General features: G+C 46.7%; 1 protein-coding gene across 2 annotated transcripts in view; it reads right to left on the bottom strand.

Moving 5' to 3' along the window:
• The window catches only part of LOC144610039 (polyunsaturated fatty acid 5-lipoxygenase-like), a 49,793-nt gene continuing 21,982 nt past the window's right edge, over window positions 1–27,811 (bottom strand). For both annotated transcript variants that reach the window (XM_078428513.1, XM_078428512.1), the window contains 7 exons: window positions 18,164–18,367; window positions 15,801–15,887; window positions 13,335–13,513; window positions 8,738–8,859; window positions 5,773–5,873; window positions 3,285–3,455; window positions 1–1,184 (listed from right to left, as the gene is read on the bottom strand). In XM_078428513.1, coding sequence (XP_078284639.1) covers window positions 1,005–1,184; window positions 3,285–3,455; window positions 5,773–5,873; window positions 8,738–8,859; window positions 13,335–13,513; window positions 15,801–15,887; window positions 18,164–18,367 — 1,044 coding nt within the window. In that variant the 3' untranslated portion in view covers window positions 1–1,004. The remainder of the gene's footprint in view (window positions 1,185–3,284; window positions 3,456–5,772; window positions 5,874–8,737; window positions 8,860–13,334; window positions 13,514–15,800; window positions 15,888–18,163; window positions 18,368–27,811) is intronic.

Raw genomic sequence — 27,811 nt, forward strand, 5'->3', positions numbered from 1 at the left:
TGTCACTGGCAAGGTGGCAATTAAAGCCCATCCATAATTATCCTTCAACTGAGAGACTCACTGGGCAAGTTGTGAGGCAGCCCCACATTCAAGGGCCCGGATCACAAGGACCCGGATCACAAGGGCCCGGATCACAAGGACCCGGATCACAAGGGCCCGGATCACAAGGACCCGGATCACAAGGGCCCGGATCACAAGGACCCGGATCACAAGGACCCGGATCACAAGGGCCCGGATCACAAGGGCCCGGATCACAAGGACCCGGATCACAAGGGCCCGGATCGCAAGAACCAGACAGGGCATGGACAGCAGGTTAAGTCACAAAGTGCTGGAGTAATTCAGCGGGTCAGGCAGCATCTCTGCAGAACATTTATTCCTGCTGTTGGACCCCAGGTTACTCCAGCACTTTGTGTTTTTTTCTGTAAACCAGCACCTGCAGTTCCTCGTTTCTCCATGAACAGCAGGTTCCTTTCCCAAAGCAGATGGGTTTTGATGACAATCGGTGGTCTTACGATGCTGATATTAACCTGTATCTCCTTCAAGGTGATGCAATTCTCCATCCGACAGTGTGGGAGAACTTTCACAGCATCTTATCACCAACTACTTGAGATATTTTGGATGGGGTTTAAGTGCTGCCTTGCCAGCAGTAGTTACATTCTAAGTGAACAAAGCAAATGTAAACAAGTTATGAAATGGCGACAAGACTGGAATATGCAGGGCCTGGCCAGGCATTGGCTGCAGGCATGAAAGAAGCAGCTCATCCTCCAGTGCTGATGAGTTGATGGAGAAGGTCTGGACCAGTGCGCCAGAGGCTGGCACTGCTGGATCCACCATCACATCTCAGCAGCAGGGTTCAAGCAGAAGGCAGTTCAAAGATCTCGATGAGGAATGTCCTCACAGGTTGCTGGCTGAGGGCAAACAAACAGAGCGGGCAGCACACATGGCCCAAGCAGACAGAGCACTGGTTCCAGAGCAGCAGACAGGACCTCCCTGGCCCCCAACCCCTATACTGCAACGCTGTTGGGGATTCTGTTTGGAGATGCATAATAATAAGGCAGCTTCTTATCCTTGTCGCGTTCCGCAATCAGGCGTGAAATCTCCTGGAGATTGGTTTGGAACTTTTCCATGGCCTCCTTGACAGGCTGCTCTATGAAATGTTCATCAGGAAACATTCCAAGAAATAGCTGCAGAAATAAACAGAAATATTGAAATACAAATCAATGATCCGAACCAGAACGTATTTATTCGGCATCTTTAACACAGTGAAATGGCTTCAGGCACTGCTCATGTGCCACTGAGTCACATGAGGAGATACTTGGGCAGGTGGACAAGGATGGATTTTTACCGAGTCGGAGATGTACAGGGAGTTTTCACAGGGAATTCCTGAGGCTTGGGACCTGCGGTTGAAGGCACCACAGCTGACGGGGCATGGATTATTTTGGGAATGCCTCATGATGTGGAAAGGTAGAATTGGAGTCACAGAGTCATACAGCACCGAAACAGGCCCTTCAGCCCAACTCGGCCATGCTGACCAAGATGCCCCATCTAAGTTAGTCCCATAGGAAGGGTGAGAGGGTTGGAAGTGATTCCAGACACTGGGGTGGGTAGGGTCATGGAGAGATCTATGAACAAAGTTACAACCAAACCATTGTTTAATCATGATCAATACTCAGATGCTCTTCATATTTAAATACTGAGGGGAATCAGATTGTGATCCAGGGACAATGTTGTCACTGGGACAGCCGCTGGAGTGAGGAATGGTGAGTAGATCCCCCACCCACCAGCCCTTCCCTGAGCAGGAAAATACCTCATTGCTTCCAGTGGAGGCGGTATAGAGAGGAAAGAACTGGGGTGCAGGACAGGAGGAGGGACAGAACTGAGGAGAACATCGACTAAAAATGGGGAATAATGAAATGGAGGAGTTTGGGGGGAGGTGGGATGAGAGGCAGCGGAGATGAGGGAAGAGCTTGACATTTAGTCTCTTATTGATTGATTCATGTTGCGCTCCAAACCTGCCGAACACACTTGTGCAGTCAAAGGCGGCTCAGAATATAACAAGGCTCTTGGTTTGGAAAGGGCAGGAGAGGAGAAAGCAGTCTGATGCCCAGTGGAGTGGGAACCAGACACCGTGAGACAACTGTGGGCAGGAAAGTGCAGATGCGCCAGTTTTAGGGAAGATTGGAATTTCTGAGTCAGGAGGTGACAGGTTGTGCTGAGGGCAGAGCTGGAAATGGACGGGGGTGGGACAGCCCTGGGTATTAATGTCGAGTTGTAGCTGGTGACCTGGGGGTGTGGTGTGGAACCAAGGCTGGAGACCCTGGGAAGCGTGGCCAGTCTCATCTCTGGCATGTGCAGACTGTGGGTTAGTTGAAGTACGGTGTGCAGTTCTGGTCGTCCCAGCTACAGGAAGGATGCAGCAAAGATTCATCAGGGTGTCACCGAGACTGGAGGGCTTGAATTAGGAGAGACTGGATGGGCTGTGACTTTTTTCCTTGGAGCGTGGGTGGCTGAGAGGTGACCTTATAGAGGTATATAAAGTCAGGAGGGGCATCCGTAGGTAAGGTAAAGAGGCACAGAATATTTCCCAGGGTTGGGGAAATCTAAAGTGAGAGGGCATCGATTTATGGTGAGAGGGGAAAGACTTCAAAGTGATCTGAGGCAAGTTTTTCACATTGAGGATGGTCGGTATATGGGATGAGAGCCAGGGGAAGCTGTAAAGACGGATTTTAAAGACGGGACAGGCAGCATCTCTGGAGAGAAGGAATGGGAACATTTCGGGTTCAGTCTGAAGAAGGGTCTCGACCCGAAACGTCACCCATTCCTTCTCTCCAGGGATGCTGCCTGTCCCGCTGAGTTACTCCAGCAGTTTGTGTCTACCTTCGATTTAAACCAGCATCTGCAGTTCTTCCTACACAGATTTTAAAGACGTTTGGAGTGGTTACATGGATGGGAAAGATTTAGAGGAATACTGGCCAAACTGGCAGATGGGACTAAGTCAGGCGGACATCTTGGTGGCTATGGATGAATTCGGCTGAGGGGCCTGTTTCAGTGTGGTATGGATGAGACGGGCCAAAGGGCCTGTTTCAGTGGTACGGATGAGATGAGCTGAAGGGGCCTATTTCAGTGTGGTACGGATGAGACGGGCCAAAGGGCCTGTTTCAGTGGTACGGATGAGATGAGCTGAAGGGGCCTATTTCAGTGTGGTTGGACCCTCAGCCTGTTTCAGTGTTATGGATGGTTGTCGGCCTGTTTCAATGATGTACACCTCTCTGACTGTGACGTACCTCGTTGTCCTGGTACTGGCTGAGTGCCCACACTGCGGCCAGATGCCAAGACGAGCGCCCCCTGTCTGGTAAACTCTCCATGATGTACTGCATGTCGACAGTCCCCTTCTCCGAGGGGGGAGGGCGTCGCATTGTGGAAGGGGTGTTTGGGATCCAGGAGCACCAGTCGTACTGTGAACACAGAACACATTTACTTTAGTTTAGAGATACAGCATGGAATCAGGCCCTTTGGCCCGCCAAGTTCAGGTCAACCACCAATCACCCGTTCACACTAGTCCCGTGTTATCCCACTTTCTCATCCAGTCCCTACATTGTAGGGACAATTTATAGAAGCCAATTAACCTACAATCCAGCACGTCTTTTGGATGAAACTGGAGTTTAAAGCCACTCAGTCACAGGGAGAACATGCAAACTCTACATGGACAGTGGCCGAGATCAAGATCGAAGTCTGGTTCTCTGGTGCTGTGAGGCAGCAGCTCTACCCGCTGCATCTCTATACTGACACCTCTGGAGAAGGAGGACCTCAGTTGGTGGAGCAGCAACTGTGGTGGGAAATGGACAATTGACGTGTTCGGGTCAGCACTGGTGGCTGCAGCATCTGCGAGATCTGATTTACTCTTCAAGTTATGGTCACTCTGTGAAAGTTCTCCTCTTCTCTTCAAAGGGAAATTCCGGGACCCTCTCGTACTGCTCTCTGCATGCGATTTCCACCCAGTCCAGAAGATGGTCCTGATTGGGAACGTCACCTGCCCTTTACCTCCACTGAGGCTGTCTGACCCACTGAGTTGCTGCAGATTATTACAAAAGGCCACTGGGATCTGACCTTGTACGTTAGGAGAGGCCTCCAGTGCAGGTTTAACCCTCCCCAAGGCTCTATCTAACAGGGTGCAATGTGATGAATCTCTGGCATTGCCTAGTCACCTCTCTCCATCCATTCCCCTGTCCCATCTACCTGAGGTATCCCAACATTCAAGGCCAGTAACCACAGTCCCACATAACTCCGGGCAGGAAGTGATGGCCAGGGGCCGTTGGACTGCAGTGAGCTTCCAGGAGATAGACCGACAGATGATCAGACCCACTGGGAACAGGAATCACCAGGCAATCTCCCTTCAGGAGAGAGAGACCCCCATCCAGGGTAAATCCAGGGCTGTGGACATCCCCGAGACAGTTCGGCACGGTGGCGCAGCAGTAGAGTTGCTGCCTCACAACGGCAGAGACCCGGGTTCGATCCTGACTATGGGTGCTGTCTGTATGGAGTTTGTATGTTCTCCCCGTGACTGTGGGTTTCCTCCGGATATTCTAGTTTCCTCCCACACCCCAAAGACGTGCAGGTTTGTAGGTTAATTGGGTTCTGTAAATCAGTGCTTCTTAAACTGGTGATTGGTTCACCCAACGGTGAATGAAATTATTTTTGGGGTGAATGAAGCTGGAGGGGTGAATGAAGAGTGAATGGCTTAATTTATTCAGATATTTATATATTTTTTCTATACTTATAAAAGGTATTGCCATTAAAGTGGTTAGTAAGCTCTTATTGGTTGTAATGGCAATGGAGCTGGAATTTTAATATTATTTTCTCTCGACCTCTGGTTTTCTAATTTCAAAGTAGCAGGATATTTCCCAAATTTACTGTAATATAACCTTTTAGGGAAGACCAGACGAGCTAGTGGGATCATACATTTATAAATGGCAACAGTGGAGGATCGCCGTAGGGAACTGTTGAACTGTAACTTGACTTCGCGTTGCCAATTTAGCTACTTCTCTGTTGGAACTAGAATTCTATATATATTTACAGTACTTCAATCTACCAGCACTTATTTGCATCAAGCAACATGAATTCTAGCTATATTAAGGGGATTTGAGCCCTGTTTTTAGGCAATCTAATGTTAAATTGTGCCATTTTCTTGTAGTGATATTCTGCATTTTCTCTTCTCGCGACTTCAGTATTTTGTGAGTTTGATTTGCAGATTAAGACACTATGTCTTTGTTGAAGTACCTAAAGGAACCAGCTCGAGAGGAAGTGGTTCATTTCTGAAAGAAAATGAAACGAACAGGACTCAAGAGGAGGTATGTTCACAAGATGTCACTTGTGAAGGGTGACAAGGAAACTGAGGATAACGAACTTAAAAATGCAGTTACGCATGTTACAGATGATGACTCGGTCAATGATACGGGCAACGAAATACGTAATCTCAAGAGAAAATACCTGGACCAAAGTACCCTCTCCTCAAAACTCAAGGAAAGAAAGTGGAACAAAGAATATATCAGTGGGTGTGTTATGAGCGGGCTGCACTGACCGACCACCACAACCAACGCCCTGTGGAACAGCTGCACCATCACGCTGTATTTATTCTTCAGCCTCAGCTCCCAACTCACCTCCGACTGCAGCCGGTGCCACAGCCGACACGTAACAAGGTGCGGGGCTCTAGGTTTCAACATCGTACAATCCTCGACACAGCACAAGCACTGCATCTGCAAATCAAATCCCTACCTGCCCAAAATTGACCGCAGCGTGCTGGCAGGAAGCGGTGAATATTATCATGGTCAGGTACTCGGTCACCTTCTGAATCGTGGTCACTGATTCAGGGAATCCTGTGTTGGGACAAATAATGACTATTTTAACTGTAATCTTGGCCAAGATGTATCAGCCATGGGTCAAATTCCACTTGGGTAGCTCACAAACCAATGGTGTGAACATTGAATTCTCCAATTTTAGGTAACTGACCTCGAAACATCACCCTTCCGCCCCCTCCCCCACCTCCCATTCTTCCCTGTTCCCCACCTGGATACACACTCATTTCTCCCTTTTCCCCTTCCCCCTCCACCTGTATTCCTTCCTCTGGCTTCACTTTTCACACGTCTTCCATCCTCTCTCCTTGACACACACCTTTTATCTTTTCATTTCTGGCCTCTATCCAACCATTTGCTAAACACCCCCCACCCCCCTCCCCGCTCACCACTATCCAAATATTGCTTGCTAGAAGGTAGATACAAAAAGCTGGGGTAACTCAGCAGGTCAGGCAGCAACTCTGGAGAAAAGTAAGTCCTTTTCTCCAGGGATGTTGCCTGACCTGCTGCGTTCCTCCAGCTTTTTGTGTCTGTCTTCGGTTTAAACCTGCAATTTAAATTAAACTAGAGTTGCACTATGGGAAGAGAGACGAGCCAATCTCCCATCAACGATATCCATGTCCATCAGTGCCAAAGAAGAACGTCCTCCCGGGGCCACCTCAAGCTGGGCTGGATGGAAATGCCTCAACAGACCGAGAGCTGGTACTGGTCGTTGTAAAGCCACTCTCAAGAAGTGGGGTTATAGAGACACTGAAGACATCATGTGCAGATGTGGCCCTGAACCACAAACTATGGAGCACCTCTTGAAACGTCCTCTATTGGAGCACGAATGCAAAGCTGAGGACCTGGCAGAGAACAATGATATTGTGGCGGGAATGGACTAGTGTGGGGGTGGCCCCTAACTACAGGGATAAATGGCAGGGGTTTAGGCGCTGTGATATCATGAGAGGTAGAGTCATAGAGGGGAGATACATTTCCTCCCGGTGGATGCAACAAGGACTACAAACCATCATGGCTGCCAGCCCTGCTGACACTGACTGCTGCTGACACTGACTGCTGCTGACACTGACTGCTGCTGACACTGACTGCTGCTGACACTGACTGCTGCTGACACTGACTGCTGCTGACACTGACTGCTGCTGACACTGACTGCTGCTGACACTGACTGCTGCTGACACTGACTGCTGCTGACACTGACTGCTGCTGACACTGACTGCTGCTGACACTGACTGCTGCTGACACTGACTGCTGCTGACACTGACTGCTGCTGACACTGACTGCTGCTGACACTGACTGCTGCTGACACTGACTGCTGCTGACACTGACTGCTGCCCAGCTGAACCAGATGAGCTGATTGCCTCAGTGAGAGAGCTAAAAGGGAAGGGAAGCAATGTATTTAAAAAGAGAGACAACGACTGGAGCAGAGAGGGAGAGACAACGACTGGAGCAGAGAGGGAGAGACAACGACTGGAGCAGAGAGGGAGAGACAACGACTGGAGCAGAGAGGGAGAGACAACGACTGGAGCAGAGAGGGAGAGACAACGACTGGAGCAGAGAGGGAGAGAAGCAGTGTTTGAGTTATATTTTGTAAGAAGGCAGCAAGTGGATGGAGTTTGTTCAGAAGACAATGGTTTTAATTTTCTCAATGCGGGGAAACCAACCCAGTCCCCGGGCACAGGTTTGATTTAACTACCTGTTTTGGTTTTGTGTACCTGTCTGCAAACAATTAAGTTTACCTGTTTTTGGAAAAGACTAAATATATGGAATTTAAGTTTGAAAACAAGAACTTTTCTGTCTTCATTTCTGGCACCCACACCTCCCAACCTTCAAGAGAAAAGCTCCCGACCTCTCAAGACATCACAGCGCGATCGGTCTCTTGCAGATCCGTCTGGACAAGAGAACGACAGCAAATAAAACTCCTCCCGAAACACCTGGCTCCTCGCCTTCATTTCGGGCGTATCGCCGTGCAACAATATTGCTAAGAGTTGTGTTCAGTTTCGGCTGAAACACAAGATCTAGCATGTGTGGACGCGATAACAAGAAAACCAGTAATTGCAGTTCCTCCCCACACATATTACTTGCCAGGCAGAACCTGTTCAGTCCCCACCTCTCTTCCAGCTTTTCCCTGCTATTCCAATCTGTCTGAGGAAGGGTCCCGACACAAAACGTCCATTTTCTACAGTGATGTTGCCTGTCCCACTTAGTTACTTCAGAACATTTGTGTCTTTGTTGGTAAACCAGCATCTGCAGTTCCCTGTGTCTACGTGATAGTGATGGGGTGGCTAATGGATTACTCGGTGGTTTATTGTAAATGAGTAACTTTGAACAAAGATTTCTCCCACACAGGTTGATCGCATGTCATGCTGATTATTATTCCAGTATTTCGAACAGCGATGGACAAACGGGTTGATACAGAGATTTACTAGACTCTGCCTGTGAAGGTGCAGAAAGATACGAGGCTGTTTGTATTTAAAGAAAAATGTTGTCGTACACTGCAGGCGGATGGATGCCTGAGGCCTCGCTCGGCCTTGTGTGGTCATGTGCACCGTGGTGCAGGTGACAAGCTTTAGTTGCGTGCTAACCAGTCAGCGGAAAGACAATACATGATTACAACTCCAGTGTACACATACATGATAAAGGGAATAACGTGTGTAACATGAGCGGGAGCTGGAGAGGGGCAGCTGAAATAGACAGAGTCACGTGTGGGGTCAGGGGTGCAAGTAGTTTGGCTCAGTTAGCAGAGAGTGGATGGAGTTTGTTCAGAAGACAATGGTTTTAATTTTCTCAATGCGGGGAAACCAACCCAGTCCCCGGGCACGTTCCGGCAGAGACTGCTGATCCACTCAAGGTTGGAGATCAAAGAACACAGGTTGTACATCACGAGTTACCTGAACTATCATCGGCGCTCAGTCCGTGGACAAACACGTCCTCCACAAAGGCCTGCAGCTCAGTGTCTGTCTGAACAGCTTCATCATCAACGTAATATATGTTGACCACGTCTGTGACAAAGCTGTTGGGAAAGAAGTCGACATTCCCAAATAACACAGCATCACCAGGAACATCTGACAACACAGTTAATGCTGCCCCATTCCATTCTTGCTTGTTGTCTTCACTTTCTGCCCTCTACTCCCAGTCTATCCCCTGCTCCCAATCGCCCACCCACAAACCATCCGCTCCCCTTCCTCTGACCTCCCCCTCACTCTTGATCTCCCCCAACGCCCAATCTGCCCCCACTCCCAATCTGCCCAGGAAGTCTATCCCTAACCCCAGCCCCAATCTGCCCCCACTCCCAATCTGCCCAGGAAGTCTATCCCTAACCCCAGCCCCAATCTGCCCCCATTCCCAATCTGCCCAGGAAGTCTATCCCTAACCCCAGCCCCAATCTTACTTCCCACCAATCCTACCCTCTGCACAATCTTCCCAGTTTTCAATATCCTCTCCCCATTCCGAATCTCCCCCACACTCACTGTCCTCACCCGACTACAAATCTCCCCACCCTGCTCCCAACTCCCCCCCCCACCCCACACATGATCTCTCCCCCAATCCCGATCTCTCCCCCCACTCCCAGCCACCCTCTTCCACCTGCCCAATCTCCACCCTGATACCTCCATCCTTCTCCATCAAGTGTGCCCTGGCTCTCTGTAAGAACAGTCTGTTTAGTCCCACTCCCACCACTTCCTGAATTCCCGAAACTCCTTATCCAGCTCCCTTTCAAACTCTCCCACAACCAGCCAGAGCCTTCACACCCAATCACTCACTGCAGAAATATTTTCCACACCTCATTTTAATTTTTTTACCATTCACCTTCGTTCCCCATCCTTATTTCCCTCTGCCAATTCCGTCTCACTACTCTGTATCCATCATGATTTTAAATCCCCACCACCAGATACCCCCACTGCCTCCTCTGTTCCAAAGGGAACACCTTCCATTATCCAGTCTCCCCAACAACAGCAGTCTCACATCCAAGAATGCCCTCAGTGAACATCTAACACTCTCCGAGGCCTGAAGTGTGGCATCTGGGGTACACAATACTCCACCCGTGACCAACCAGGGGTTGAGATCTTCCACCATCATCCTCACAGTGGCCTGTGCTTCAAAGTAATCTGTCTGAGAACTTGGACACAGTGTCCTGTACACTCAAGTCCCAGAAATAACAGACTGGGAAAAGTCTTGGCCCAGGTGTAGATCAATCATATTTATCTCTGTCTATATAACCTTCACCACATATCCTATGCACGGTACACATTCCACTTTGTAATCCAGTCCAGGATTTAGGTAGGACTGGAGTCACTGACATAGTTTGTTGCTTGTTCGGTTAGTTGTTAGTTGTTAGTCTGTTAGCTGGAGGAGGAACGCACAGGTATGTTGCTCACTCGGCATGGGTTTAATAAATGTTTTATGGTTCACCCAATACTTCGTAATGGATTGATTACAAAACACCAGGGATATGGGGAGAAGGCAGGCACGGGTCACTGATTGTGGACGATCAGCCATGATCACAATGAATGGTGGTGCTGGCTCGAAGGGCCGAATGGCCTCCTCCTGCACCTATTGTCTATGATTTTCTATGCAAGCCACATTCCCCTCCAAGCAAATGCAGCCCTTTAAGGTAATCTTTCCCACTCATTCACTGCTCCCTGTTTCCAAGCCAATCTTCTGCACAAGCTTCAACAAACCTTTTTATTGCATGACTTCCTACCTTGACAGCACGAGGTGTTTCTTTAATTTTTAATTAATTAATGAAGAAATGTGCTTAATGTGGAAGATGTCCACTTCCAAAAAACCCTTGTTCAAGTTTAGTTTAATTTAGTTTAGTTTAGAGATACACCTTAGATCATTTTGACATAATCGTTTGATGAAGTAACAAATAATTGCATGCCGGCTTTTACTAATGAAACCACACTTACCCAGGTGATTGCTAATGAACACACACTTGCCCAGGTGATGCTAATGAACACACACTTGCCCAGGTGATTGCTAATGAACACACACTTGCCCAGGTGATGCTAATGAACACACACTTGCCCAGGTGATGCTAATTCTGACCCTGATGATCCCCTAATTCTAGACCAACTTCAGCCCGACTCATCAACGTCGACCAAGATGCCCCATCTAAGACATCTGCCTGCATTTGGCGCATATCTCTCTAAACCTTTCGTATCCAAGTACCTGTGGAAGTGTCTTTGAAATGTTGTTTATAGTACCTGCCTCAATTACCTCCTCTGGCAGCTTGTTCCATGTATCCACCACCCTGAGTGAAAACGTTGCCCCTCAGCTGGTTATTAAATCTTGCCCCTCTCACCTTAAAAAGGTGCATATTGAGTGATCCTCCAGTCCTCAGGTACCACCACTGAACACTGGGGGACAACACGACATGCCCTGGGCAACAGTCTTCACTAAGGAAGATACAAGCAATCTCCCAGATGTTCCAGTGGCCAGAGATCCTAGGGTGATGGAGGAACTGAAGGAAATCCACATTAGGTAGGAAATAGTGTTGGGTAGACTGATGGGACTGAAGGATGATAAATCCCCAGGGCCTGATGGTCTGCACCCTAGAGTATTTAAGGAGGTGGCGCTAGAAATTGTGGACGCATTGGTGATCATTTTCCAATGTTCTATAGATTCAGGATCAGTTCCTGTGGATTGTCGCGTAGCTAATGTCGTTCCACTTTTTAAGAAAGGAGGGAGAGAGAAAACGGGAAATTATAGACCAGTTAGTCTGACATCAGTGGTGGGGAAGATGCTAGAGTCAATTATAAAAGACGAAATTGCGAAGTCAGCATGGATTTACGAAGGGGAAATCATGCTTGACTAATCTTCTGGAATTCTTTGAGGATGTAACTAGGAAAATTGACAGGGGAGAGCCGGTGGATGTGGTGTACCTCGACTTTCAGAAAGCCTTTGACAAGGAGATTAGTGGGCAAAATTAGAGCACATGGTATTGGAGGTAGGGTACTGACATGGATAGAAAATTGGTTGACAGACAGAAAGCAAAGAGTGGGGATAAATGGGTCCCTTTCAGAATGGCAGGCAGTAACTAGTGGGGTACCGCAAGGCTCGGTGCTGGGACCGCAGCCATTTACAATATACATTAATGACTTGGATGAAGAGATTCAAAGTACCATTAGCAAATTTTCAGATGATACAAAGCTGGGTGGTAGTGTGAACTGTGAGGAAGATGCTATGAGGTTGCAAGGTGACTTGGACAGGTTGTGTGAGTGGGCGGATGCATGGCAGATGCAGTTTAATGTGGATAAGTGTGAGGTTATCCACTTTGGTGGTAAGAATAGGAAGGCAGAGTATTATCTGAATGGTGTCAAGTTAGGAAAAAGGGACGTACAACGAGATCTGGGTGTCCTAGTGCATCAGTCACTGAAAGGAAGCATGCAGGTACAGCAGGCAGTGAAGAAAGCCAATGGGATGTTGGCCTTCATAACAAGAGGAGTTGAGTATAGGAGCAATGAGGTCCCTCTTTAGTTGTATAGGGCCCTAGTGAGACCGCACCTGGAGTACTGTGTGCAGTTTTGGTCTCCAAATTTGAGGAAGGATATTCTTGCTATTGAGGGCGTGCAGCGTAGGTTTACTAGGTTAATTCCCGGAATGGCGGGACTGTCATATGTTGAAAGACTGGAGCGTCTAGGCTTGTATACACTGGAATTTAGAAGGATGAGGAGATCTTATCGAAACGTATAAGATTATTAAGGGGTTGGACACGTTAGAGGCAGGAAACATGTTCCCAATGTTGGGGGAGTCCAGAACAAGGGGCCACAGTTTAAGAATAAGGGGTAGGCCATTTAGAACTGAGATGAGGAAAAACTTTTTCAGTCAGAGAGTTGTGAATCTGTGGAATTCTCTACCTCAGAAGGCAGTGGAGGCCAATTCTCTGAATGCATTCAAGAGAGAGCTAGATAGAGCTCTTAAGGCTAGCGGAGTCAGGGGGTATGGGGAGAAGGCAGGAACGGGGTACTGATTGAGAATGATCAGCCATGATTACATTGAGCGTAGAAGGTTGAGGGGGGACTTGATTGAGGTTTTAAAAATTTTAAGAGGGACGGACAGAGTTGACGTGGGTAGGCTTTTCCCTTTGAGAGTGGGGAAGATTCCAACAAGGGGACATAACTTCAGAATTAAGGGACAAAAGTTTAGGGGTAACATGAGGGGTAACTTCTTTACTCAGACGGTGGTGGCTGTATGGAATGAGCTTCCGGTGGAAGTGGTGGAGGCAGGCTCGATTTTATTATTTAAGAGTAAATTGGATAGGTATATGGATGAGAGGGGATTGGAGGGTTATGGTCTGAGTGCAGGTAGATGAGACTAGGTCAGAGAAAGTGGTCGGCGTGGACTGGTAGGGCCGAATGGGCCTGTTTCCGTGCTGTAATTGTTATATGGTTATATATGGTTATATGAATGGCGGTGCTGGCTCGAAGGGCCGAATGGCCTCCTCCTGCACCTATTGTCTATTGACATAGCCCAGCATTAACTCACCCCACCACAGCATCCCAGACCTTCAGTGAATCATCCCTGTAGTGGTAGTACGGCAGACTCTCCCTGCTCTCAACTCCCCGCATCTTGATGGCCTCAGGAAAGGAGAGTGACTTGAACGTGAGGTCCTCCATGCCGCGCTGCACCAGGCGGATATGACCACCGCCTCCTGAGCTGTTCGCCTGTTCGGGGTAAAAGGACATCCAGTGAAGGTTCTGGGGTGCAGGGCATGTCCCGTGCTGTATTGGCACCATTCAATGTGTGCGGGCACATCACCACGATGTGGCCCCTGGTGAGGTGGTTCGTACATCCAAGCCCCGTCAGTGGGCCTCTGTTTTATCAACTAGCCTCACAGACTGGATGGCTCATCTCCAGTGTCTGTACAACAGTGTACGCAGGTCCTATCCTCCTCTGACCACCACTGCTCCATCCTCCCCTTGTCTGATAAATGCAGACAATAGTAGTAAACAAAACTGTAACTATAAATGAGGAAGGGCACCTCTCCTCCATCTGGTCCGTCCATCTCTCTGCCTGTGTCACAATTGGCCATTTCTGTTGGAAGTCATCCATTTGTGATATTGGAGACACAGGGAACTGCAGATGCTGGAATCCTGAGATAAACACAAAGTGCTGGAGGAACTCAGGGGTCAGGCAGCATCTGTGGAGGGAAATGGATAGTTTCGGGTCGGGACTCTTCCTCAGACCTGAAGATCAGATTTTCTTCAGTCTGAAGAAGGGTGCTGACCGGAAACATCATCTGTCCATTTCCCTCCACAGATGCTGCCTGACCCATGGGAATCCTCCGGCACTTTGTGTTTTGCATCTTTAATACTGACTCAGTTTCTCCCTCTTCATTCGCATGGTCCGACCTATTTGGCACATCTCAAAGCCCCACAGTCCCTTCCATATCCTGTGTTCCCCCTCACTAACCTCTCCCATTAACCCATTGACTGTACGACCTCTACAACATCTCCTCATGCCCCCCTTAGACTCAGCCCATCACAAATATTCCCATGATCCTCCCCACATTCCCTGTTGCTTAAAACTAGTTTCCCCTCTATCTCATAGAGTCCTACTGCACAGAAGCAGGCCCTTTGGCCCAACTTGCCCATGCCAACAAAGATTCCCCATCAATGCTATCCTACCTGCCCATGTTTGCCCCATATTCCTCTACACCATTCCTATCCACGTACCTGGCTAAATGTATTTTCAATGTGATAGTACCTGCTTCAACTATCTCCTCTGGCAGCTCGTTCCAATTCCCTCCACCCTTTGTGTAGAAACGTTGCCCCTCAGGTTCCTATTGAATCTTTTCCCCTCACCTTAAACCTATGTCCTCTGGTTCTTGATTTCCCTATTCTAGGTAAAATACTTTGTGCATTCACTTTATCTATTCCCCTCATGATTTTGTATACCTCTATAAGATCACCCCTCAGCCTCCTGCACTTCGTGGAATAAAGTCCCTGCCTGCCAGTGTCTCACTATAGATCAGGCCATGAATCCTGGTAACATCTTCGTAAATCTTCTCTGCCCTCTTTCCAGTTTAACAATATCCTTCCGAAAACAGATTAACCAAATCCTAATACTCCAAATGTGGCATCACCAATGTTCTGGTCAACTATAACATGACATTCCAACTTCTATACTCAATACCCTCGATGTACCAAAAGCCTTCTTGACCACCCTACCTGTCACGCCACTTTCAAAGAACTCCCCAGAGCCCAGCTATTCACTGTGAAGGTTCTGCCCTGGTTCCCAAAATGCAACATCTCGCACCGATGTGCATTAAACCTATTTAACCATTCCTCAGCCACTTACCCAACTGATCAAGATCCTGCTGTAATTTTTGATAACCATTTGCTATCTACAATACTGCCCATGTTTGGGCGTGTCATCTGCAAGCTTACTAATCATGTCTTGTACATTTTTATCCAAATCGTTGATATAAATAACGAACAGCAATGGGCCCAGCACCAATCCCTGAGCCACATCACTAGCCACAGGCCTCCAGTCCTAAAAACAACCTTCCACCATCACCCTCTGCTTCCTTCCAAGAAGCCAATTCTCTATCCAGTCAACCAGCATTCACTGGATCCCATGCGATCTAACCTTCCAGAACATGCCTTTCATTAGTTCTGGAGTAGCCCTCTGTCACCAGATGCTGCCATTCCAAATTCACAGCACTACAAGGGTCAGATCAGCAATACATGTAGGTCTTAGTGGTTTTACTCTCTCAAAGTAACAGCAGTGGACCCAGGAGTGGAATATCCTAATCTTGAATCAACATTGGTGTACACAGAGACATCGAGACGTACAGCATGGAAATAGGCCCTTCAGTCCACCGAGCCAACACCGACCATTCACACTAATCCCACCTTAATTTTCTTATATTCTCCCCACATTCTCATCAACTCCCCCCAAGTTCTACCACACAACAGGGTCCTGGTGCCCAGAGATTCACACACCTACCTTGTCAAAGAGACCATTCTCACAAATCAGCTGCTCCCTGGCTTTGGTGTTGACCGCAATCGTAAATCGGACGTGAGGCACCAACAACTGGCGACAGAGACAGAGGGAAAGCATTGAGCTCAGATATAACTGGTTACAAAGAACAATTGAAATAGTTAAAACTAATCCCACTGCTTTGCTCTTCCTGCATGCTGTATCCATTTCAAAGTAATCAAACAGCTCTTTCCGAAAGAACCACAGTGGAAAAGCTCCCTCTGCACTGTCCCATGAGTATTCCCAGGGTGGTGCAGAGTGGGGTAGAGATAGTGGTTATCCCTACATCCCAGTGACTGGCGATGGCTGAGGCAGGTTAGTGTGGTTCATGAGGAAATATAGAAAACATAGAAAATAGATGCAGGAGGAGGCCATTTGGCCCTTCGAGCCAGCACCGCCATTCATTATGATCACGGCTGATCATCCACAATCAGTAACCCGTGCCTGCCTTCTCCTCATATCCCTTGATTCTGCTAGCCCCTAGAACTCTATCTAACTCTCTTTAAAATTCATCTAGTGAATTGGCCACTGCCTTCTGTGGCAGAGAATTCCACAAATTCACAACTCGCTGGGTGAATTTTTTTTTCTCACGTGTTTTAAATGGCCTCCCCTTTATTCTTAGACTGTGGCCCCTGGTTCTGGACTGCATTTTTCCTGCATCTAGCTTGTCCAATCCTTTTATAATTTTATACATCTCTATAAGATCCCCTCTCGTCCTTCTAAACTCCAGTGAATACAAGCCTAGTCTTTTCAATCTTTCCTCATATGTCAGTCCCCCCATCCCAGGGATCAATCTCATGAACCTATGCTGCACTGCCTCAATTACAAGGATGTCCTTTCTCAAATTAGGAGACCAAGACTGCACACAATACTCCAGATGTGGTCTTACCAGGGCCCTATACAACTGCAGAAGGACCTCTTTACTCCAATACTCAAATCCTCTCGTTATGAAGGCCCACATGCCATTAACTTTCTTCACTGCCTGCTGTACCTGCACGCCAACTTTCAGTGACTGGTGCACAAGGACACCCAGGTCTCGCTGCACTTCCCCCTTACCTAACCTGACACCATTGAAATAATAATCTGCCTCCTTGTTTTTGCCACCAAAGTGGATAACCTCACATTTATCTACATTATACTGCATCTGCCATGCATCTGCCCACTCACTCAACCTGTCCAGGTCACCCTGCAACCTCCTAACATCCTCTTCGAAGTTCACACTGCCACCCAGCTTAGTGTCATCTGCAATTTTGCTCGTGTTACTTTTAATTCCATCATCCAAATCATTAATATATATTGTAAATAGTTGTGGCCCCAACACCGAGCCTTGCGGCACTCCACTCGCCACTGCCTGCCATTCTGAAAAGGACCCATTTATTCCTACTCTTTGCTTCCTGTCTCCCAACCAATTCTCTATCCATGTCAATACCCTACCCCCAATACCATGTGTGCTAATTTTGCTCACCAATCTCCCGTGTGGGACCTTATCAAAGGCTTTCTGAAAGTCTCGATACACTACATCCACTGGCTCCCCTTCATCCATTTTACTTGTCAAATCCTCAAAAAATTCCAGAAGATTAGTCAAGTAGGATTTCCCCATCATAAATCTATGCTGACTTGGACCAATCCTTTTACTGCTATCCAAATGCGCCATTACCTTTTTAATTATTGACTCCAGCATCTTCCCCACCACCGATGTCAGGCTAACTGGTCTATAATTCCCCGTTTTCTCTCTCGCTCCTTTCTTGAAAAGTGGGATAACATTAGCTCCCTTCCAATCTACAGGAACTGATCCTGAATCTGTAGAACATTGGAAAATGATCACCAATGCGTCCACGATTTCTAGAGCCACCTCCTTGAATACCCTGGGATGCAGAACATCAGGCCCTGGGGATTTATCAACCTTCAGTCCCATCAGTCTACCCAATACTATTTTTCGCCTAATGCAAATTTCTTTCAGTTCCTCTGTCTCCCTTGATCCTCTGTTCACTAATACATCTGGGAGATTGTTTGTGTCTTCCTTAGTGAAGACAGAACCAAAGTACCTGTTCAACTCTTCTGCCATTTCCTTGTTCCCCATAATAATTTCACCTGTTTCTGCCTTCAAGGGACCCATATTTGTATTTACTAATCTTTTTCTCTTATCATACCTAAATAAGGTTTTACTATCCTTCCTTATATTCTTGGCCAGCTTCGCTTCGTACCTCATCTTTTCAGCCCGTATTGTCCTTTTTGTTACCTTTTGTTGTCCTTTGAAAGCGGTGAAGTTGACCAAGCAGCAGATAGATCACATTGTACAACAGAGGCTCCAGGCCTGAGGGCGGACTTACCTTAAAGAGCGGGTGGACGGCTGGGAGCTGGCGATACATAGCTATACCAAACACTTCAGAGATAAAGTGTGTCCGCAGGAGATGGGTGACAGTCTGATGTACTTGGAAGTCCGATGATCTCACCCAGATTTTGGCCAGTAACCAATCGTACTTTGCATCAGTGGGGAGGAAGATTGGGTTTTCAGGGCCAGGTTCCTGTTTCAACTGTGGGAAAAGTTTATGGTGTTATTAGTAATCAGAGATTTGATCCATAATCTTCACAACATGGAAATCAAATGTGTTCAACCACTACTAATCCTGGTGGCAAAGGGAACAGCTTTGCATAAATTGTGGAAACAAAATAGGGGAGGGTAAAAGTGAGCTACAGGACAGAGGGGAGGGCTGTGGGATCCTGGCACCAAAGGGCAGGCTGCTGCCAGGTTATTAGTTTAGCTGAGAGATGCAGCATGAAAACAGGCCCTTCGGCCCATTGAGTCTATGCTGATAATTGATGTGAGAGGCAAGTCAACACCGGTCCAATATCGCTTGACCTACTGAATGTTTTGACATTTTGGGTTTGAACTTAATTGAACAGAATTGAAAGATACAGCATAGAAACAGGCCCTTCAGCCCACTGCTTCCATGCCAACACTCCATCACCTGTTCTTTATTATCCCACTTCTGCATCCATTCCCTCCCCACTTGGGCCAACTTACAGAGGCCAATTAACCTACAACAACCCCACATGTCTTTGTGTGTGGGAGGCAACCGGAGCAACTGGACGCATGATCCATGGACGCATGGTCATATGGAGATTGTGCAAATTCCACACAGACCTGCGGTCAGGATCGAATCTGAGTCTCTGACCATCAGCTCCACCAGCTGCATCACTGTGCCACTCTTATTAAGAGGAGGGACTTTGGATTCCAGTGATACTGGAACAAACCCAGGCACAGGGAGAGATGCCCAAAGAGGACTGGGTTTACCTAAATGTCACTTGTATTAAAATGGTAGCATTTAAGAGGCTTCTAGGTAGACACATGCAGGGATATGCATGGAATGGAGGGATATGCTCTTCAGCGGGTAGTCCATAGAGCTCAGAGGACCATCGGAACACAGCTACCAGCCTTGGAGGGCATCTACAACACACGATGCCTCAGAAAAGCCACCAGCATCCACAAAGACTCTTCACACCCCTGCAACAGTCTGTTCGAACTTCTGCCATCGGGCAGACGATACAAGGCCTTCTACGCCCGCACCTCCAGACTCAGGAACAGCTTCATCCCCAGGGCCATAGCTGCTATGAACCGGTCCTGCTGAGCCGGATGGTCACATCGCACAGCGAACCGGCACAGATCTACTTGCACTTATTCTGTTTTAAAACTGTTCCAATTTGTTTCATTGGGTTGTTTAAATTAATACTGACTAGCTAATTAAATTATTGCATCGTATGGGAGGCGCATTCCCAATCTCGTTGTACCCCTGTACAATGACAATAAAGATATATTGTATTGTATTGTATTGTATTGTATTGTATTGTATTGTATTGTATTGTATTGTATTGTATTGTATTGTATTGTATGCATCACATGCAGGCATTTGACATCATGTTCGGCACACACATTGTGGACTAAGGGGCCTATTCTGGGGGCTGTGCTGTTCTATGTAAATGTAATTAGGGTTGTGGGGGAATTATGGAAAAAGATGGAGCAAAGTCATTAATTAACTGAATAATTGGGGAAGATGTAATCAATGGGGATTGGAAGTAAAGGATGGACCAGAGCGGAAATAATGGATGGAATGTGGAAGGAGGGATATAGTCACATAGGGAATCATTAGTAAACCATGGGACAGGATGTTGGACAGTGCATCTTTAATACCAAGAACAATATCGTAGGTCTTAATTAGAGTCATAGAGCATACCGCACAGATACAGGCCCTTCGGCCCAACCTATCCATGCCAACCAAAGATACTAGAGGAACCAGATAGACCACTCGACCCTAAAAACCGTAGTACGTCATGGCGCCATTTTAGTTGGCAGAAACTTGCAGAAACATTTAAAAAGAAAAATAACAAAAATCTGTGAATTGATAGATGAGATATATTCTGCATTTTAATGGTATCATCACACATACTGTTCCCCCACAACACTGATTACACTGCAAGAGGAAGAGTGAACGGCGGGTTTTGCTTACTAAAATGGCGGACGTTATGCTCCTTTGCGTACTACACTTCAGTATGGGCGATTTCAATGGAGTGGTCCATCTTGTCCCATTTCCTTGTGATTGACCATATCCCTCCAAACCTTTGCATTTACCTGTCTAAGTGTCTTGTAAATGCTGTTATTCTACCTGTCTCCTCTGGCAGCTCGTTCTATATACCCGCCAGCCTCCGAATGAATTAGAAACATAGAACATAGAAACATAGAAAATAGGTGCAGGAGTAGGCCATTCGGCCCTTCGAGCCTGCACCGCCATTCAATATGATCATGGCTGATCATCCAGCTCAGTAACCTGTACCTGCCTTCTCTCCATACCCCCTGATCCCTTTAGCAAAAAGGGCCACATCTAACTCCCTCTTAAATATAGCCAATGAACTGGCCTCAACTACCTTCTGTGGCAGAGAATTCCACAGACTCACCACTCTCTGTGTGAAGACATGTTTTCTCATCTCGGTCCTAAAAGACTTCCCCCTTATCCTTAAGCTGTGACCCCTGGTTCTGGACTCCCCCAACATCGGGAACAATCTTCCCGCATCTAGCCTGTCCAACCCCTTAAGAATTTTATATGTTTCAATAAGATCCCCCCTCAGTCTTCTAAATTCCAGCGAGTACAAGCCCAGTCTATCCAGTCTTTCTTCATATGAAAGTCCCGCCATCCCAGGGATCAATCTGGTGAATTAATTTGAGAGTAGAACTAAATGAACATAATAAAAATGTAAAGATGACAAATCAATGGAAGGAGATAGCAGCGGAAGCCAGAGGTCGGAGAGCTGGGTCATAGTGCAGGGAATGTGAAATGAACACTAGAGGGCAGGTTTCTGCTTGAACAAAGTTGGACAACACGAGAGGTACGAGGAACTGCAGATGCTGGAATCTTGAGGGAAAATTACAAAGAACTGGAGCAACTCAGGGGGTCAGGCCACATCTGTGGAAAGAATAGGCAGATGACGTTTTGAGTCGGGACAATCCTTCAGCTGAAACATCATCTGTCCATTCTCTCCACAGATGTTGCTTGACCCACTGAGTTACTCCAGCACTTTGTGTTTTGCTGAAAAACATAAGAAGCTGCAACAGGCCATTTGGCCCCTCGAGCCTGCCCCACCATCCAGTGCGATCACAGCTGATCATTCAAAATCAGTCTCCTGTTGCTGCTGCCTCTTCTGCTTCTGAGAACACTTTCACAAACATCAACAACATTCAGCACAGGAGCAGGCCCTCCAGCCCACAATGTGCTGAACATGATGCCGTGAAACTAATCTCATCTGCCTGTACCAGGTCTTGCCACAACCTGCAACGCTCCAGAGAAAACAATCCAACTTTGTCCAAACTCTCCTTGTTGTTAATACTGTCTAATTCAGGCCGCATTCAGGTAACCCTCCTCCTAACCTTCACATCCTGCCTGTAATGGGGTCACCAGAACTGCACACTTAGTGGTAGCGTTAATTCACACTATAATTCAAGACCACAGTTAAGGTAACATCTTAGTGAAGCTCTTCTGCAGCCTTTCCAACAGTGACATCCTTCCTAAAGCTGGGCGACCAGATCTGCACACAGTACTCCAAGTTTGGTCTCACCACAACTTCAACTGCTGTATCCTGATGCCCCAACTGTTGTACTCAGTACTTTCCCAATGAAGCAAGCAACCTACTCACCTTCTTCACCACACTGTCCACCTGGCTCTCCACTGTCAGGGAAGCACGCACCTGTACTCCCAGATCTCTCTGTCCTACAATACTCTCCAGGGTTCCACCATTTACTGTGCAAGTCCTTCCCTGGTCTGACATTCTAAAGTACAAACTCTCACACTTATCAGTGTTTGCAATACTTCACGATTGTCTAAACACACCTTCCTCCACAGAAAGCATCACCTCAAAGCCACATCATTGCTAATATGACTTTTCAAAGGCCTGATATTGCTTATGGCCATTTGCTTTTGTGCTGACTTTGACATTCTTTGTGGTTAATTGTTCAGACTCTGCAGCGTATATCATGCTTTGTCCTCTCCTGTGTTTGTGTTCTCTCACAGTTGCCAGTGTTGGTTTCTGCCTTTCTATCTGCCTTCCCGACTAGTTTAATATTGATCAGGAAGTGACACAGCTGGCATCCTGGTGCCATCGCAACAACCTGGAGCTCAATGCTCTCAAGACAGTGAAACTAATTGTAGACTTTCGAAGAGCTCCCCCTCCCCTCCCCCCACCACCATCAACAACACCATAGTCACATCTGTGGAGTCATTTAAGTTCCTTGGAACCATCATCTCCAGGGACCTTAAATGTGGGGCCACCATCGACTCCACAGTCAAAAAGGCCCAACAGAGGATGTACTTCCTGCGGCAACTGAAGAAACACAATCTGCCACAGGCAATGATGGTCTAATTCTATACTGCTATCATTTATCCTCACCTTCTCCATCATGGTCTGGTTTGGCTCAGCCACCAAGCACGACATCCGGAGGCTGCAACTCATCGTTCACACAGCTGAGAAGGTTGTTGGCTGCAACCTTCCCCCCATTGACGAACTGTACACTGCAAGGGCCAGGAAGCGAGCGGGCAAGATCATCTCTGACCCCTCTCACCCTGGCCACAAACTCTTTGAAGCACTTCCCTCTGGAAGGCGACTCCGGACTGTCAAAGCAGCCACAGCCAGACATAAAAAACAGCGTTTTTCCACGAGCAGCAGCTCTACTCAACAACCAAAAGTCTGTAGTCTCCTTTTGCTCTGGTATTTTATTTCATTCTTCACATGTTTAAATTATAATGTTTTATCCTTAATTGTCTACTGTATGTCGTGTTGTTGCTTGCAAGCAAAGCACCAAGGCAAATTCCTTGTATGTGTACATACTTGACTAATAAGATTTATTAAAAATCAATTAATTCTTTATTCCCCAAGCCATGTGGCTCTTTGCCAACAGAGTGTAAACCAGTTCTCCCGAGATTCTTGGAGCAGTCCACAGCTCTCCTGGCATGTTCGCATTGGCAGGTGTGCTGGTGACTGTGGATGCCTCTGCCTCATTACACTAAAGCCAGTCACACCCGTCTCCACAATCTTTGTAACTGCAGCAAAATCCTGCAGTTGCTGAAAATCCAAAACAAAAAGCTACAGGAAACGCTCAGCAGAGGAATAGATTAGGTAGACGCACAGAGTCTCTTGCCCAAGGATGAATGAATGAATGAATAAGTTTATTGGCCAAGTATGTGCATATACAAGGAATGTGCCTTGGTGCTCCGCTCACAAATGACAACTGGCCCTGTATGCAAACTGCAGAGGGTCCAGCAAGGGGTTTGTGATGTTTTTCAGCTGGGCCAGCACATCTTTCAAAGGTCTTCATGATTACAGAGGTCAGTGCGACAGGCCTGTAGTCATTAAGACCAGTGATCCTTGTCTTTTTAGGTACAGGGACAATAGTGGAGACCTTGAAGCAGACAGGGACAGTGCAGGTTTGAAGGGACTGGTTGAAAATGTCTGTGTAGATCGGTGCCAGTTGTTCACCACAGAGCTTGAGGGTAGAGGGGGAAACATTGTTCAGTCCTGGAGATTTCCGGCTTTTCTGTTTCCTGAATAGCCTCTCCACCTCTGCAATTTCTACTGTTAAACTGGAGTCAGTCTGTGAGGATGTGCAAATTGGTGATTGCAGAGGGGTGTGGCTCCTACAGGGAGTAAGAGGCAACTGTGGCTGACAAGGGAAGTCAAGGACAGTATAAAAATAAAGGAGAAGAAGTATAACATAGCAAAGATGAGCAGGAAGCCAGAGGATTGGGACTCTTTTAAAGAGCAACAGAAGTTAACTAAAAAGGCAATACGGGGAGAAACGATGAGGTACGAGGGTAAGCTAGCTAATAATATAAAGGAGGATAGCAAAAGCTTGTTCAGATATGTGAAGAGGAAAAAAATAGTTAAGACAAATGTGGGTCCCTTGAAGACAGAAGCAGGGGAATTTATTATGGGGAACAAGGAAATGGCAGACGAGTTGAACAGGTACTTTGGATCTGTCTTCACTAAGGAAGATACAAACAATCTCCCAGATGTTCTAGTGGCCAGAGATCCTAGGGTGATGGAGGAACTGAAGGAAATTCACATTTGGCAGGAAATGGTGTTGGGTAGACTGATGGGACTGAAGGCTGATAAATCCCCAGGGCCTGATGGTCTGCATCCCAGGGTCCTTAAGGAGGTGGCTCTAGAAATCGTGGACGCATTGGTGAGCATTTTCCAATGTCTATAGATTCAGGACCAGTTCCTGTGGATTGGAGGGTAGCTAATGTTATCCCACTTTTTAAGAAAGGAGAGAGAGAAAACGGGCAATTATAGACCAGTTAGTCTGACATCAGTGGTAGGGAAGATGCTGGAGTCAATTATAAAAGATGAAATTGTGGAACATTTGGATAGCAGTAACAGGATCGTTCCGAGTCAGCATGGATTTACGAAGGGGAAATCATGCGTGACTAATATTCTGGAATTTGTTGAGGATGTAACTAGGAAAATGGACAAAGGGGAGCCGGTGGATGTAGTGTACCTGGACTTTCAGAAAGCCTTCGACAAGGTCCCACATAGGAGATTAGTGGGCAAAATTAGAGCACATGGTATTGGAGGTAGGGTACTGACATGGATAGAAAATTAGTTGGCAGACAGGAAACAAAGAGTAGGGATTAACGGGTCCCTTTCAGAATGGCAGGCAGTGACTAGTGGGGTACTGCAAGGCTCGGTGCTGGGACCGCAGCTATTTACAATATACATTAATGACTTAGATGAAGGGATTAAAAGTAACATTAGCAAATTTGCGGATGACACAAAGCTGGCTGGTAGTGTGAACTGTAAGGAGGATGCTATGAGGATGCAGGGTGACTAGGACAGGTTGTGTGAGTGGGCGGATGCATGGCAGATGCAGTTTAATGTGGATAAGTGTGAGGTTATCCACTTTGGTGGTAAGAACAGGAAGGCAGATTATTATCTGAATGGTGTTAAGTTAGGAAATGGGGAAGTACAAAGAGATCTGGGTGTCCTTGTTCATCAGTTAGATTGCAGGTACAGCAGGCAGTGAAGAAAGCTAATGGCATGTTGGCCTTTCTGACAAGAGGAGTTGAGTATAGGAGCAAAAAGGTCCTTCTGCAGTTGTACAGGGCCCTAAGTGAGACAGCACCTGGAGTACTGTGTGCAGTTTTGGTCTCCAAATTTGAGGAAGGATATTCTTGCTATTGAGGGCGTGCAGCGTAGGTTCACTAGGTTAATTCCAGGAATGGCGGGACTGTCGTATGTTGAAAGACTGGAGCGACTAGGCTTATATATGCTGGAGTTTAGAAGGATGAGAGAGGATCTTATTGAAACATATAAGATTATTAAGGGATTGGACACACTAGAGGTAGGAAACATGTTCCCAATTTTGGGGGAGTCCAGAACCAGGGGCCACAGTTTTAGAATAAGGGGTAGGCCATTTAGAACGGAGATGAGGAAAATCTTTTTCAGTCAGAGAGTTGTAAATCTGTGGAATTCTCTGCCTCAGAAGTCAGTGGAGGCCAATTCTCTGGATGCTTTCAAGAGAGAGCTAGATAGAGCTCTTAAGGATAGCGGAGTCAGGGGGTATGGGGAGAAGACAGGAACAGGGTACTGATTGTGAATGATCAGCCGTGATCACATTGAATGACGTTGCTGGCTCAAAGGGCTGAATGGCCTCCTCCTGCACCTATTGTCTATTGCCTATCACTGAGACTAGAGGAACAACATGAGTGAGATTTCACTCTTCCGGCACCTCACCCAGGGCTCTGAATGAAACAGGCATCTCTGCCATTTCTGATTTAGTTTCTGGCATTGTGCTCGGATGCACTTGCAGATTTAACTACCCTAATGCTTTGTAGGAACTCCAGCACCTCGTCTTCCATAATATAGTCTCGTCAATACATCAATGTTAACTTCAGATCAGTCTGTAAAAGGGTCCTGACCCAAAACATCATCTGTGCATTCTCTCACCAGATGCTGCCCGACCTGCTGAGTGGGTCTAACATTTAGTTCTTTGCTCAAGATTCCGGCATCTACAGCTTCTTGTGCCTCTTGCTATCAACTTCCCCGAGGCCCTGCCATCCCATGTCTTTCTCCACAGTAAATACGGATGAAAATATTAATCTAACACTTCAGCCAAGTACCAAATCATGTTCCCATCTTGACAGTCATCAAGTTAGACAGCCCAGAAACAAGCCCTTCAGCCCATTGAGTCTACGCTGGCTATCAACAACCAATTTACACAAATCCTACATTAAGCACAATTTTTATTCTCCCCACACACCTTGAATGTTGTTGGAGTATCTACCTGCATTACCAACTTCAGGTGGTGCGTTCTAAATTCTGGTCACTTTCTGGGTGAAAAACATTCTTTCTCAGATTCTCTTTAAAGTCTTATTCCTAACCTTAAAACGATGCTCTCTGATCCTGACACCTCTGCCATGGGGAAACGTTCCTTACTGCCTCCCCTATGCATGCCTCTCCCGCCTTTTGTACCTCGGACAGATGCCCCCAATTGTTGCATGAAATTCAATGCAGGTCAGACATCTACTTGCCAGCTTATCCCAATCCTCATCAGCCAACGTTCTCCGCTAAAACCACTCTTGACAGAAATATCCACCATACAGTAAATATTAGATGGACCCAAAATGATGGAGAAACTCAACGGGTCAGGCACCATCTCTGGAGAAAGCCAGCATTTGCAGTTCCTTTCTACACATACATTGAATATTGTTCTCAAACTGTCTGATAAAAGCAACAGTACTTAAAGTATAGACTACATAGCACTTTGTATTGTTCCTGCGTTGTAAATGGTGTTGTATAAAACCAACTGCTTTTCCTGTTTCTACCTTCCTTCTACTTGTCTTTTTTGCTGCAATCTTTGTATGAAAAGCTATCAATTTTTTTCCTTCCACAATGTAAATGATGCACTCTAACAGTTCAGGATTCATTCACTGGGGGTCAATCGACACAACATATAGTTCTGAACACCATTCCAGGGAGGATGTCAAGGTCTTGCAGAGGGTCCAGAGATTCATTATGTAGGAGCCATTTATTTCTTTATTCAATTACTGTCGTTGTGTTGTGGCTATATTTTAATGTTTCTAGTTGATGTCCTTTTTGCCGGCTTGTGGGTGTGACTTACTGATTCCTGACTTAATGATTCCTGAACTGTTAGAGTGCATCATTTACATTGTGGAAGGAAAAAAAATGATAGCTTTTCATACAAAGATTGCAGCAAGAAAGAAGGTAGAAACAGGAAAAGCAGTTGGTTTTATACAACACCATTTACAACGCAGGAACAATACAAAGTGCTATGTAGTCTATGGTATCAGAGACAAGGGGTTTCAGTAATATCGGGAAATGAGAAAGTGGGTCCTGCTCTCTAGAGAAAGAAAGCCAGAAGAGATTTAACAGAGGTGGTCAAATTTTGAACGTAAATAACGGGATATTATTTCAGG

Source organism: Rhinoraja longicauda, chromosome 35 (genome assembly GCF_053455715.1).
Source record: "Rhinoraja longicauda isolate Sanriku21f chromosome 35, sRhiLon1.1, whole genome shotgun sequence".
NCBI lineage: Eukaryota > Metazoa > Chordata > Chondrichthyes > Rajiformes > Arhynchobatidae > Rhinoraja > Rhinoraja longicauda.